This window comes from Ranitomeya variabilis, chromosome 7, assembly GCF_051348905.1.
Source record: "Ranitomeya variabilis isolate aRanVar5 chromosome 7, aRanVar5.hap1, whole genome shotgun sequence".
NCBI lineage: Eukaryota > Metazoa > Chordata > Amphibia > Anura > Dendrobatidae > Ranitomeya > Ranitomeya variabilis.
This window is the reverse complement of record NC_135238.1, coordinates 50,004,900-50,020,568: the sequence shown is the minus strand read 5'-3', so window position 1 is coordinate 50,020,568 and position 15,669 is coordinate 50,004,900. Positions and strand designations below refer to the sequence as shown.

Genomic DNA, 15,669 nt, shown 5'->3' with positions numbered 1-15,669 from the left:
ACTGACTTCAGGTCAGTCCCAGGTCCTCAACACAGACCTCTCAGGTCTACGGTCTCCAGGTGCTTCCAGGACGACTCCACTTGCCGGAGCCTCCAACACCAACCGTCCGTGCTATGTCCAGCACGCAGGCTCTCCAGCCTGGAATGGTCACTGTGTGCTTCCAGGACGTCTGTCCCCACCTGGGACCGTCCAACACACAGGCCACTTTGCAGTGTCCTGCCAGGACACACGGAAGTGTGTCCACCCAGGACACACGGAAGTGTGTCCACCCTGACGGACACTTACAAACACTCACATTCCACCATGTGCTCCACACACCTCCTTTACATAGGTGTAACCACACCCAGGTACCTGTCACATGGCTAGTCATGTGAGCGTGACATCACCACAGGTCCTTGCACACCATATATATGCCTCAATGCATATCTTAAGGAGCACACACAGCGCCCCCTAGCTGCCACAGGGGTCGCTATACCACAATATATACATATATACACTCTCCCTGCCCCTAACGGATTATTATTTAAAACAGTCAAGTAATAAATTGTCATAAACGTCCCATAGTTATATGCAGTTCTAATATTAATTCTTGAATCAAGTCCATTTCTTATGATGTAATCTTGCTGGAAGCATCATCACATGAGTCTGCCAGAACTTCTCCCATCATTATCAAGTAGTTACTTCAATTACTAGAATAACTAGAACCAAACTAAAAAGAACAAAAATTAGATACAAATTTAAAAACATTGTATAAAAACCATAGATTAATCTATAGCTGACCCCCCACCCCTTAAAAATCACAAGTATATATCGCCAACCTATGTTATTTCATATTTACAAAAATGCAGCAAAGCCCATATTTTCATTAAGGCCTTGAGGGCTTAGAGTGCCAAGGCGGTAAATCCAACGGCTTTCTAGCCGGGCTAATGCCTGGGATAAATTCCCCCCCCTTGGGCCCAATACGACCTGGTCAATAGCTCTAATTTTTAACCCTCTTGAATTAGATTGATGGTACCTCTTAAAATGACGAGCCAGAGTCTTCAATAAGGTTTCATCTTCAATTGTTTTTGCCTTGTCAATATCACGCATGTGTTCTCTGACACAAATTTTTAATTCTCGTGTTGTTAGGCCAATATACACTTTCTTGCATGGGCATTCTGCGTGATATATTACACCTTTAGAGGCACAATTAAGGTTAATACTCACAGGAGGTGTAGTGTACTGTAGTCTGCTCCAAGGTTGTAGCTGCGACAGGCATCAGGACACAGGTCCAGGGCACCAGCATGAAGATGGAGGCGGGGAACCCGGCCGGTGCAGACGCACGCTGGTGGGAAAGGACCAGCACTCAGATTGGAAGGGAGGGCGGGAATAGCCACCGGGTCTGGAGGAGAACGTTCCACAGCAAGATAGCGGCGATCCCAGGCCGAATGGGGCAGCTGGGAGTAGTGGGCGGAGCTAGCCGCTCTGTACAGGAATGGGTAAAGTCTAAACCGCCTGTGGGGAGCACCAAGATGGTGCCGGTGGGCGGCTATGACAGTCAGGCGAAAGAAAAGCCCGCCCGAGAGAAGAGGAAGTGGGCGGTGTTGGCACCGGAAGAGTAGGCCCAAGCAGAAGCCGGGGCCTAAATTAGAGGCCGGCGGCCGCTGGAGAGGGCCGCGGCGCTGGGAGAAGAAGCGGCACGGCTGCCGCACCGAAAAAAGGGGACAGCGCGGCCGCCGGAAATAAAGGGAACAGCGCGGTTGCCTTTGCATAAGGCAGCGCGGCTGCAGCCGGGAATGAGGAGACGCGTCTACTCGCAAAGGCTGCCGGAAAGAAGATAGTGCGGCCGCCGGCGGGGAACAGCGCGAGAAGGGGCGCAGCCGCCTGCAAAGGCCGCCGCACAGATGAGGGAATCTGTGCCTGCAAATGCTGTCTGCAGCTAAGATCCCTGCTGCCTAGTATGCATCCTATATTAACACCTGTAGAGCGACTCCTACTGTGGGACGGGTGGGGAAATACTCACCTCACACATCCCACGTCGTCCATTACTAACCTTAATCCAAGGCAGGTATGAGACGTCCAGGGAACTGATGATGGACGTCCTCGTCTCCTCCAACCGACAGGCTCTGGTGGGCGAGTGGGTGGGGGACGGAGCCAGGACCGGACTTCTAAGCACGCTTGTGTGCTAGGATCATGGTCCTGCTGAGGGATCTATGAGGATACGGGGTGGCAGTACACGCCGTACTCATAAGGTACCTTCACATTAAGCGACGCTGCAGCGATAGCGACAACGATGCCGATTGCTGCAGCGTCGCTGTTTGATCGCTGGAGAGCTGTCACACAGACCGCTCTCCAGCGACCAACGATGCCGAGGTCCCCGGGTAACCAGGGTAAACATCGGGTTACTAAGCGCAGGGCCGCGCTTAGTAACCCAATGTTTACCCTGGTTACCAGCGTAAAATGTAAAAAAAACAAACAGTACATACTTACATTCGCGTCCCCCGGCGTCCGCTTCCTGCACTGACTGAGCGCCGGCCCTAACAGCAGAGCAGACGTCACCGCTGTGCTGTACTTTCACTTTCACTTTACGACGCTCAGTCAGTGTGGGAAGCGGACGGCGGGGGACGCGAAGGTGAGTATGTACTGTTTGTTTTTTTTACATTTTACACTGGTAACCAGGGTAAACAACGGGTTACTAAGCGCGGCCCTGCGCTTAGTAACCCGATGTTTACCCTGGTTACCAGTGTAAAACATCGCTGGTATCGTTGTTTTTGGTGTCAAACACGACGATACACGCCGGTCTGACGACCAAATAAAGTTCTGAACTTTGTTCAACGACCAGCGATATCACAGCAGGATCCTGATCGCTGCTGCCTGTCAAACTAAACGATATCGCTAGCCAGGACGCTGCAACGTGACGGATCGCTAGCGATATCGTTTAGTGTGAAGGTACCTATAGTCCATAATGTGGGATTACAGGTGTGACGCACATTGAGGTAGATAAGGGTCTAATGAAAGACCCGTGCCCACCTCCTACTGACACTAAGCTAAACTGAATATCCTACTTCCTGTCGGTGGGGTGTACACTGCAGAGGAGGAGCTAACTTTTTTATTTGCATAATGTCAGCCTCCTAGTGGCAGCAGCATACACCCCATGGTTCCTGTGTCCCCCAATGAGGCGATAGAGAAAAAAGCATTATGGCATTTTTACTTAAAATAATAAAAAAAAAGTATGAAACTACCCATATATACAGTTAGGTCCATATATATTTGGACAGAGACAACATTTTTCCAATTTTGGTTATAGACATTACCACAATGAATTTTAAACAAAACAATTCAGATGCAGTTGAAGTTCAGACTTTCAGCTTTCATTTGAGGGTATCCACATTAAAATTGGATGAAGGGTTTAGGAGTTTCAGCTCCTTAACATGTGCCACCCTGTTTTTAAAGGGACCAAAAGTAATTGGACAGATTCAATAATTTTAAATAAAATGCTCATTTCTAGTACTTGGTTGAAAACCCTCTGTTGGCAATGACTGCCTGAAGTCTTGAACTCATGGACATCACCAGCCGCTGTGTTTCCTCCTTTTTGATACTCTGCCAGGCCTTCACTGCGGTGGTTTTCAGTTGCTGTTTGTTTGTGGGCCTTTCTGTCTGAAGTTGTCTTTAACAAGTGAAATGCTGCTCAATTGGGTTGAGATCAGGTGACTGACTTGGCCATTCAAGAATATTCCACTTCTTTGCTTTAATAAACTCCTGGGTTGCTTTGGCTTTATGTTTTGGGTCATTGTCCATCTGTAGTATGAAACGACGACCAATCAGTTTGGCTGCATTTGGCTGGATCTGAGCACACAGTATGGCGGCTCTGAAGACCTCAGAATTCATTCCTGTGTCACATCATCAATAAACACTAGTGACCCAGTGCCACTGGCAGCCATGCATGCCCAAGCCATCACACTGCCTCCGCCGTGTTTTACAGATGATGTGGTATGCTTTGGATCATGAGCTGTACCACGCCTTTGCCATGCTTTTCTCTTTCCATCATTCTGGTAGAGGTTTATCTTGGTTTCATCTGTCCAAAGATTGTTCTTCCAGAACTGTGCTGGCTTTTTTAGATGTTTTTAGCAAAGTCCAGTCTAGCCTTTTTATTCCTGATGCTTATGAGTGGCTTGCACCGTGCAGTGAACCCTCTGTATTTACTTTCATGCAGTCTTCTCTTTATGGTAGATTTGGATATTGATACACCGACCTCCTGGAGAGTGTTGGTCACTTGGTTGGCTGTTGTGAAGGGGTTTCTCTTCACCATGGAGATTATTCTGCGATCATCCACCACTGTTGTCTTCCGTGGGCGCCCAGGTCTTTTTGCATTGATGAGTTCCAGTGCTTTCTTTCTTTCTCAGGATGTACCAAACTGTAGATTTTGCCACTCCTAATATTGTAGCAATTTCTCGGATGGGTTTTTTCTGTTTTCGCAGCTTAAGGATGGCTTGATTCACCTGCAAGGAGAGCTCCTTTGACCGCATGTTTACTTCACAGCAAAACCTTCCAAATGCAAACACCACACCTCAAATCAACTCCAGGCCCTTTATCTGCTTAATTGAGAATGACATAACGAAGGGATTGCCCACACCTGCCCATGAAATAGCCTTGGAGTCAATTGTCCAATTACTTTTGGTCCCTTTAAACACAGGGTGGAACACAGGGTGGAACATGTTAAGGAGTTGAAACTCCTAAACCCTTCATCCGATTTTAATGTGGATACCCTCAAATGAAAGCTGAAAGTCTGAACTTCAACTGCATCTGAATTGTTTTGTTTAAAATTCATTGTGGTAATGTCTGTAACCAAAATTAGAAAAATGTTGTCTCTGTCCAAATATATATGGACCTAACTGTATATATATATATATATATATATATATATATTTCTAGAGATGCTAGCCAAAGAAACAAGCAGCAGCAAACAATAAAAGTTCTCTGATTCACATTGCTGGCATGGGCCAATGTGGCTTTTTCTGTAGAATGGCCAAAAATCCCTTAACCATCACAGCATAGTGAATGGGGTCACATTGTGACCCTCAAGGTAACAAGAGAAGCAAGTCCCAAAACATCCAACTGATCCCAACTTTTTGCGATTTCCTTGTCATGGTCAGAGTACGACCATATTCTCTTGCACAGTGTAGAAGTGGCATACAGCAATTTGTGGTCGCGCCACCTACCGTCTAATACGCTTGCTTCTCCTCCTTTGTGCAGATCTGGTCTCTCTACTCACCCCTTAGTTACTATTAGAGTAAAACTACCGGTATTTATATTTCTTCTTCCATTTCTGTATTTTTTTCTTAAGGTCAACAAGGTAGAGCTCACTTAAGAATTAACCATAGGGTTCTGTAGATGTAGCTATGCGGCGTGCTCCGGTCTTCTGTCCACTTGGAAATCTAAAGTCATCGCATGTACATTTTCTGTTACAGGGGAGAATACATGTGTCCATTGATCGTGTCGTATGAGGATGTTCAAGAACCGATTTCATTTATTTTATGTGAAAGGACCAGGATCGCAGCAAGAAAAAAGCAATCAGACAACATAGAAAAGAAGAAATCTGAATATTAAACGTATAAATTAACTTAATAAAACAATATACTGTTTGTTTTATATATATATATAAATTTTAGGCAGGTGTAGAGAAAATGCTGCAAAGTGAGAATGCTTTCAACAATAGAAGTGTTAGTAGTTTGTATTTTGTTAACTGATAAAAATAAAGTGAATGAACCAAAGAGAAATCAAATCAATATTTGGTGTGACTATCCTTTGCCTTCAAAACAGATTCTAAGCATCAATTATTCTAGAAACTTGCAAGGAACTCGGCAGGGAGGTTGTTCAAACATCTTGGAGAACTGACCACAGATCTTCTGTGGATGTGGACTTGGGTAAATCATTCTGTGTCTCTATGTAATCCCAGACAGACGCGATGATGTTGAGGGCAAAATCATTATTTCCAAGACTTCTTCTTTACCCCGAATATAGTTCTTAATGATGTCAGCTTTATGTTTGGGGACGTTGTCTTTGTCCACCATTGAAGTTTCGTTGAACGTTGACTATGACCATTGTCCACCACATTGCCTTTTTCTTGGTGTCCTCAATGCAGAGAAAATACAGGTAGATTCTTATCCATGATGCAATGTCATCAGGGAGGCATCTGATTGGCTCCAAACTTGTTCTACAACAGAACAATGACCTCAAACATACAGCCAATATAGCGGAAGGATTTGCGCAAGCCTACATCCACAAAAGATCTCTGGTCAGTTCTCTAAGATGTTTGGAATAACCTTCCTACTGAGTTCTTTCAAAATCTGTGTGCAAGTTTACATTTATTATCCCCGGTAATAATTTTCCCTTCAACCAACTGGACGTATTCCTCCCAACTGCTCATGTTTTGACTGGCCAACATCTGAGGAGAAAAAGGCAATTATTAACACTACTATTTTTGAAAACATTCTAATTTTGCAGCCCTTTTTCTGAACCCACCTAAAACTTATATACATTACAAAACATTGACATTCTAATACCAAGAAGGAAAAGTCATGAACATCACAGGATTGATAAACATGTTAATGATCTGGAAATGATACACTGGAAACAAAATTTTCAAAACATCTCGATTTATTCAGTATTTAGGATGAGCTCCACACACCGAAATCCCCACACTTCTAGTCTTAGCCCTTATCAATGAGGGTATTAATTAATGAGGGTATTAATGGTTGTCCAAGGAATGTTCGCTGAATTTGTTTGAGCAAATTTTCAAAATCCGGTGCTGGCAGCTTTATTTGTGATTGCTGACCAATTACATCCCAGATGTGCTCGATGTGAGAAAAGTCCGGAGACACTGCAGGAAATGGTAGCACGTTTAAGCCATGCAGGCTACTAATAGTAGCACGAGCAACATGCGGCCTGGTGTGGTTGTGTTGAAAAAGGCAGCTGGTCACTTTAGACAATGGCCGCAACCACTGGTTCCACTACCAAATCAATGTTATGCCAAGCTGTTACTCTACATGGAATGAAGACTAGAGGAGTCTGGGTACTGTAAATTATGCCACCCCATTCCATAATCCAAGAAGTAGGACCGGTGAGATGTTCCTTCGTGATGGCCACTTCATGGTTTTGCAGACATGGTCTCCAGACCAATATCCTACTGACATTGCATCCAAGACAAACCATTGTTGAAGAGGACAGACCTCCATTCCAGCCTCCATTGCCATCTTGCTCCGCATTACAATTGCCTTTGAGAGCGGTGGCATGAGGTCAATGACAAGCCAGTAGCTGGACGTCAGGCTCGTAGCCCAATTGGTGCAAAAGCCTTCTGATGGTTTAGATAGACGCTGTTTTGACACCTTGGGCTCTTTTTTTTGTTTAGTCTAATTTCACCTGCTGTACAGAATCACTACACGCCATTCTTCTAATCTGATGATCTGTCCGTGCAGAGGTTTTCCTCTGTTGTCACCTTTTATTGTCATTCATGTCCATCGTTGTTTTCCTAACCTCTTGAACCGTGCTGTCATCTTGACCAACGCGAGTTGCGATCTGCCGGAATTACAATCTAAGGGCTCTAAGCTCAAGGATTGTGTTCCTCTCAGTTTGCAACAGGTGGCGATAACCAAAACATCTATGAACAGGAGGCATCTCACAATAGTACCAAGAGACATTTTGAGGTTTAAATTGGCTAAAGAAAAAATCTCTTTCTATCTTTCTTTTATGGGGACACCTGCTACTTACTCGATTTGCGAAACCTTACGACTTGTCCTTTTTGGTGTTCCAGCTTCAATGTTGAGGAGGTGGTTTGTACACACAAACACCGCACACACACCACACACAAACACCACACACACACCACACGTACACCACACACACACCACACACAAACACCACATGCATACACACACCACGCACACACACCACATACACCACACACACACCACGCACACACACCACATACACACACCACATACACACACCACACGCACACACCACACGCACACACCACACACACACCACGCACACACACCACATACACACACCACACGCACACACCACACGCACACACCACACACACACCACATACACACACCACACGCACACACACCACACGCACACACACAATAAAGTACATGTGTATTCTGTGAATAAAATCCTTTCCTCAAAAATATGTGCATTATGCATTCATTGGCTTTTATGTTTGTAAAATATTATTAAATATAATGTATTATAAATTTACTTTTACTTATTAGTAAAATTTTTGAAAAATGCTCAATTTACCCGAATACTGCAGAGAAAGTGAGTAAAATGATCCATATTCTCGGTCTCATGAATATTTTATATATTTGTATACTAATAAATATATTTTATGGTCTTGTTTGTGCATTGTGTTATCCTTGCACAAGTCTCATATTGCAATAAATTTCAAAATTATGAATAAAATAATAACTATGGGAATCCATAATCAGGACGAACAATGTTCTGTAGAATCTTTATAATTCCCTACTGTAATTAATATGAAGAAACCCTTCAGACTCCTTGTTAAATTGCAACAAATTGCTTTTACTTAATGATAGTCATAGCAGTCAGTGGTGGCAACAGCGGTGCTTAAAGCATCTCTGTCCGTTCACACAAAAACTGTCAAAAAGCATGGCCTTATTCCCTCTTACCCTACAAGTTAAAAACAGCACATACCAATCAAATATGTCCAATACTTGTCCTGATTCTCATACTCTGTAACTTCCCATCCACTCTGGATGATGCTCTTCAATAGCATTCTGTCAGCACTATAGGCGCTGGAGCTTCTGATTCCATTGCTTCTGCCACTGTACAATGCCTTTCCTGCCCCCAAATCAATGACATGCCTCTCTCTTTGGCCTGCAGTTTGATAGGACTAATATTATAGATGGCTCTACTGTTACCGAATGCTGTGTCCCGCACCAATCAGCAGAATGGGGTACCGTAATCCCTGTTTTAAAGGAACCCCAGTGCGCATGCGGCACCAATTCTCCATTTATTCCCTATTGGGCTGCTGCGTTCAGCTTTTTCCAGCTGCCCCATAGAACGTGGTCGGACATTTGTCTGAATTATGTTAAGGGTAGAAAAGTTCCACATTATTGGTAAAAATTCCCATATCTACCGATTTGTGAAGCTCCCAGTGGGACACCCACTAAATTAGGGGGTTATTACCTATCCTGAAGATAGAACTACTCCTTTTAACTGGACAACCCCTTTAATAAAATATTTAATTAGCTTAGAGAGGGTTTCTTATTAATGAAGAAGATGATGATGATAAGTGATGAGACAGGTGGTTAGGAAAAATGTTTTTATGTATACAGGGTAACATTTCTCCTTGTGGAAAGTGACAAACCAAGCCTGACAAGTCAGAGTAAGAAGACTTATAAGCCATGCATGCCCCCCTGGGAAATTAAATATGCAAATTCAGAGAGGAAGAGCACTGGAACTCTAGCGCCATCTATTGGAAGCAGCAATCCTAACAGTCAATATTGATTCTAACAAGCTTTGCAATATGACTTAGGATAAAAACCAAACCAGAATCTCAATTTGCAGACACGGTGTTTCGAGATGTTGCCCCCTCATCAGTGCAAAGTATGAGATCTGATTCGTCTTATAAGTCTCCTCACTCTGACATGACAGGCTTGTTTTGTATCTCCTCACAAGGAGAAATGTTACCCCTTAGCCCCCAGTCCGGAGCCTCTCACTTAGCCAAATCAGATTTCATACTTTGTACTGATAAGGGGCAACAACCCCGAAACACAGTGTCTGCAAATTGAGATTCTGATCTTATATTATATCTAATGTGGCCAAAACAAAAAAGGTGAAAGAAGGAGACAAGAGTAGCAAAAAAAAAAAATGGACTCTGAGCTTAGTTATGTTCCCGACACTCTGAAAGTGCCAGTGACTGTCTAAAATGGATGCATCAAGAGTCCACAGTATGGAGATCTTTAGGATGAAGGCCACGCCACAGATTTTCTTTCACAGAAGTTTCCGCAACTGAAAATCACTCCCATTCATCTAAATTGGGTTGTTTCAAATCGGTAAGAAACCTTAGGCTGCATTTCCACTGGCTGATTACACTGGTCTACAAAAAAAAAAAATTCTGGCATGGACTTTAAGAACAGTTTTAGACTCATCTGAGGGTGCTGAATTCAAATCTGATCTTATAATTTCTCTATCACATTACGTTTTTGCGCTACAGGTATGTAGCCCATTTTCAAGAATTCCATGATAAATATAAGTAGTGTATGAAAAGTGTTCACTAAGGTAAATTTAGTTTTCATTTAGTCTTCCAATAAATGTGAGAATATCTTTGTTTTCTTTGAACACGCATAATTCCCATTTGTTATGATAACATCCTTGTTTTCTGTGCTACTGGGACAGTAGAGCTACAGCAGAGCATTGGGTGAAAACTAAATGGCCTCAGCGACAGAGTTTGGCATCTGGCGATAAGAATGTCATCCATGATCCTCTAGTGGATAGGAAGGACATTGTCTTTCCTCCCTTACACATAAAACTTGGATTGATGAAGCAGTTTGTCAAAGCTCTCAATCACAGTGGAGAATGCTTTAACTTTATATGTTCAACTTTTCCTGGTCTTAGTGAGGAGAAGAAAAAGGCTGGAATATTTGATGGACCTCAAATAAGAACACTTCTGAGAGACCCAAATTTTATCACATCAATGAATGAGACAGAAGAAAGATCTTGGAATGCATTTTGTAATGTGGTGCAGAATTTTCTAGGGAATAGGAAAGCAGACAACTATGAAGAGATTGTGGAAGAGCTACTAATGAGTCTGCGAAATCTTGGATGTAGAATGAGTATCAAGATTCACTATTTACACAGCCATTTGGACTTTTTTCCAGAGAACATTGGGGATGTGAGCGAGGAACAAGGGTAGCGTTTTAATTGGGACATTAAAACAATGGAAGAACGGTATCAAGGCCGGTGGGACTCACATATGATGGCTGACTATAGCTGGATCTTGACGAGAGACAATCCAGAAGCTGTACATCACAGATCAGCCAAGAAAAGAAAGTTCAAATAACTGCCATTGTCATTCATCTGTGTGCCATATATATGTGTTTTTATATTTTGTAGTTTAATTCTGTAAGTATATTTGATTTGCTTTACATAGACTTTGTAATCTTTGTTATTCCTTGATTAAAATATTCAAAATATAGTACCGAAAATCATGTGTTTTTATCATAAAACATTAGGAGTAATTTTCATCAAAAATTGAAAATATCTCGAAATCCTGATGTGATAGCCAAAAACGGAGTTCATATTCATAATCAGCAGCCAAAATTGACTTAAAATATGTTTTAAAACCTTTTGCCAGAAAAATTGCGTTGACCAGTGTTATTGGAAATGAGCGTAATTGATTACCAACAAACCAACATAATGCTCATTTTTCAAGAGAAATTATTTTAAATTTGCTGAAAAACCATTCTTCTCTGCAGCACATCGTCCTGTGTAAACTAGACATGTTTTGCCCAAAAATGATGGCTTTCTATGTAGTCAATCTTCAGCTGCTCAACAGTAGCAGGTTCGCCAGTCTGAATTTACCCAAGAGGTGCAGGGAATGCTTTGAGCAAGTATGAGGGCCTGGGTTTAGGGACCTGAGTAGGTAATTGTCTCCCAACATGCCCCAAAGACGCACAAGAATACATTATTAAATCCCGTTTGTTCCTTGACTGTAGTTTGCAAAAAAAAAGGTTTACTCACCCTCCCCTGGTCCTACACTGAGTCTCTTGCTGCTCCTGATGTATGTTATTGTCTGCAGCTCTGAGCAATTCGCAATGTCAACTTTGGCAGACCGCTGATCTCACTTACTGGGTGCATCACTGTCAACGTGACACCAGGAGCAGCGGGGGAGACTTAGAGCCGGACCCCAGAAGGGTGAGTAAGGCACTTTGTTTTTTAAACTGCAGTTAAGGCCGGCGTCACACTTGGCGTAAGACAATACGCCACGTATTATACATCCGTACTACGGCCGTAATACGGAGAAATGTTCCCAAGGGCTGTCCCACACGTCCAGATAATTCCGGTACCGGAATAAATCGGTACCGGAGTTATCCGTGTCCGTGTGCCTGGGAACTCACGTAGGCCATACGTGCGGCACACGTGTGCCGCCCGTATGGCGAGTGGGTACCACACGGAGCGTGTGGTACCCTGCATCGTGCTGAAGCCGCGATTCATATGTTCCCTGCAGCAGCGTTTGCTGCAGAGAAAATATGAATAACAGTGTTTAAAATAAAGATCTATGTGTCCGCCGCCCTCCCACCCCCTGTGCGCCCCCCCGCTGTTCTGAAAATACTTACCCGCCTCACTCGCTGCTTCCTGGTCTGGCCGCGGCTTCTAGTGTATGCGGTCACGTGGGGCCGATCATTTACAGTCATGAATATGTGGCTCCACCTCCCATAGGGGCGGAGCCGACTATTCATGATTGTAAATGAGCGGCCCCACGTGACCGCATACAGTAGGAGGCGCGGGGCAGAGAGGAAGCAGCGACAGCCAACGTGGGAGCGGGTGAGTATTTTCAGGACAGCGGGGGGGGTGCACAGGGGGTGGGGGGGCGCACAGGGGGTGGGGGGGCGGCGGACACATAGATCTTTATTTTAAACACTATTATTCATATTTTCTCTGCAGCAAACGCTGCTGCAGGGAACATATGAATCGCGGCTTCAGCACCATGTGGGGGGGACAGCGCTTACTGTAGCGCTGTCTCCTGCACGCACACGGACCCCAGACGGAGAACGTCAGTGTGAGGTCCGTGTTTTACACGGACCCATTGACTCTATTGGGTCCGTGTAATACGTGCGCTCCCACGAACACTGACATGTCTCAGGGTTTGGCACACGGAGACACGGTCCGCAAAAAATCAATGACATCTGAACAGATGCAATGATTTTTATGGGTCTACGTGTGTCAGTGTCTCCGGTACGTGAGGAAACTGTCACCTCACGTACCGGAGCCACTGACGTGTGAAACCGGCCCAAAATAGTGATCCGTAGTCAGGGTGTGTCAGCGTATTTTGCACATGGCATCCTCCGTATGTAATCCGTATGGCATCCGTACTGCGAGATTTTCGCGCAGGCTTGCAAAACCGACATCTAATGGATTTATGTGCTCAAATGTTCGGGAAAACATATATACAGTATATATATATATATATATATATATGTCATTGAGACACATATATATAGATTCTGTATTTAGATTTCATTCAGCGCGATATCTGTGAACAGCCGGTAATTCAATTGCCGGCTTTTCATTTCTCCTGCACAAACCCGACAGGATATGAGACATGGTTTAAATACAGTAAACCATCTCATATCCCCTTTTTTTTTGCATATTCCACACTACTAATGTTAGTAGTGTGTATGTGCAAAATTTCAGCGCTGTAGCTGCTAAAATAAAGGGTTAAATGGCGGAAAAAATTGGCGTGGGCTCCCGCGCAATTTTCTCCGCCAGAATGGTAAAGCCAGTGACTGAGGGCAGATATTAATAGCCAGGAGAGGGTCCATGGTTATTGGCCCCCCCCGTGGCTAAAAACATCTGCCCCCAGCCACCCCAGAAAAGGCACATCTGGAAGATGCGCCTATTCTGGCACTTGACCACTCTCTTCCCACTCCCTGTAGCGGTGGGATATGGGGTAATGAAGGGTTAATGCCACCTTGCTATTGTAAGGTGACATTAAGCCAGATTAATAATGGAGAGGCGTCAATTATGACACCTATCCATTATTAATCCAATAGTACGAAAGGGTTAAAAAACACACACACACATGATTTAAAAGTATTTTAATGAAATAAACACAGCGGTTGTTTTAATAATTTATTGCTCTCTCAATCCATTTCCAGGCCCTCGCTTGGCAAAATAATAAACGCACAAGATACATACCCTCAGCTGAACCATCACGTCCCACGAAGTAATCCATCTGAAGGGGTTAATTATTTTACAGGCAGGAGCCCTGCAAATGCAGCTGTGCTCCGTGCCTGTAATCCCCGGCGAATGAATGAAATGTAGGTCATTGACCTACATTTCCTTCAGTCGCGGTGATGCGCCCCCTGGTGGATGTCCTCATATGACCTGGAGCGTGGGAAAAAGTTCCCAGGCTGCAGTTCATGAGAACATCCAGCAGGGGCGCATCACCGCGACTCAATGTAAGTACAGATCACTCTGCTTTCCTTTCAGCACCCGGGGATTACAGGCACCAGCGAGTGGTTTATCGCAGCTCGTGCCTGTAATATTAGTTAACCCCTTCAGATGGATTACTTCGTGGGACGTGACAGGTCATCAGAAGGTATTTATCTTGTGCGTTTATTATTTTGCCAAGCGAGGGTGTTGCTGATGGATTGAGAGAGCAATAAATTATTAAAACAACCTGTGTGTTTATTTCATTAAAATACTTTTTAATAACGTGTGTGTGTTTTTTTTAACCCTTTCAAACAATTGGATTAAAAATGGATAGGTGTCATAATTGACGCCTCTCCATTATTAATCTGGCTTAATGTCACCTTACAATAGCAAGGTGGAATTAACCCTTCATTACCCCATATCCCACCGCTACAGGGAGTGGGAAGAGAGTGGCCAAGTGCCAGAATAGGCGCATCTTCCAGATGTGCCTTTTCTGGGGTGGTTGGGGGCAGATGTTTTTAGCCACGGGGGGGGGGGGCAATAACCATGGACCCTCTCCTGGCTATTAATATCTGCCCTCAGTCACTGGCTTTACCATTCTGGCGGAGAAAATTGCGCGGGAACCCACGCCAATTTTTTCCGCCATTTAACCCTTTATTTTAGCAGCTACAGCGCTGAAATTTTGCACATACACACTACTAACATTAGTAGTGTGGAATATGCAAAAAAAAATGGGGATATGAGATGGTTTACTGTATGTAAACCATGTCTCATATCATGTCGGGTTTGTGCAGGAGAAATGAAAAGCCGGCAATTGAATTACCGACTTTTCACTAACACCGCTGCGTATTTCTCGCAAGTCACACTGCTGGTCCGTGTGGAATCCGTATTTTTCTCGCCCCCATAGACTTTCATTGGCGATTTTTTTTGCGCAATACGCTGACAAACGCAGCATGCTGCGATTTTGTACGGCCGTAGAAAGCCGTATAATACTGAACCGTAATATACGGCTGATAGGAGCAGCCCCATTGAGAATAATTGTGCCGTGTGTAATGCGAGTTTTACGGACGTAGTTTCTGCGCTCTTACGTCCGTAAAACTCGCATGTGTGACGCCGGCCTAAGAGACATGGGTATTCCAAAACCAGAAAACCCCTTTAAGGACTCATTCAGACGTCCATGTTTTCATGTATTTTTCACGGAAAGCACCCCCATCGTAGTCTATGTCTGTATTTTTGTGGACCAATTATTCACAAAATTAAAAAAATAAAAAAAGACGTCCATTTTCTATCTGATTTGTGGATCTCGCCCATTCAAGTAAAAGAAAAAAAAAAGAAACGTATATCGCTCAGTTGCCATCCGTGAGTCGTCCGAGCGCTCCTGAGAACAAACCTTGACTTTTTTTTGCATATGACAAAACATTGATGGTAAAAATGGGCACAAGGACCAAAAATGAAATCCGAGAATTTCCAATTAACGCACATGCGCTCTAATTTCCAAAAATG

At 43.9% G+C, this 15,669-nt stretch overlaps 1 protein-coding gene across 1 annotated transcript in view; it reads left to right on the top strand.

Moving 5' to 3' along the window:
• VWA3A (von Willebrand factor A domain containing 3A) overlaps window positions 1-8,320 on the top strand; it is a 95,971-nt gene extending 87,651 nt beyond the window's left edge. Inside the window, exon 36 of the mRNA XM_077275051.1 lies at window positions 5,448-8,320. Within this exon, the coding sequence (XP_077131166.1) occupies window positions 5,448-5,470 (23 nt within the window). The 3' untranslated portion in view covers window positions 5,471-8,320. The remainder of the gene's footprint in view (window positions 1-5,447) is intronic.
• The last annotated feature ends 7,349 nt before the right edge of the window (window positions 8,321-15,669 follow it).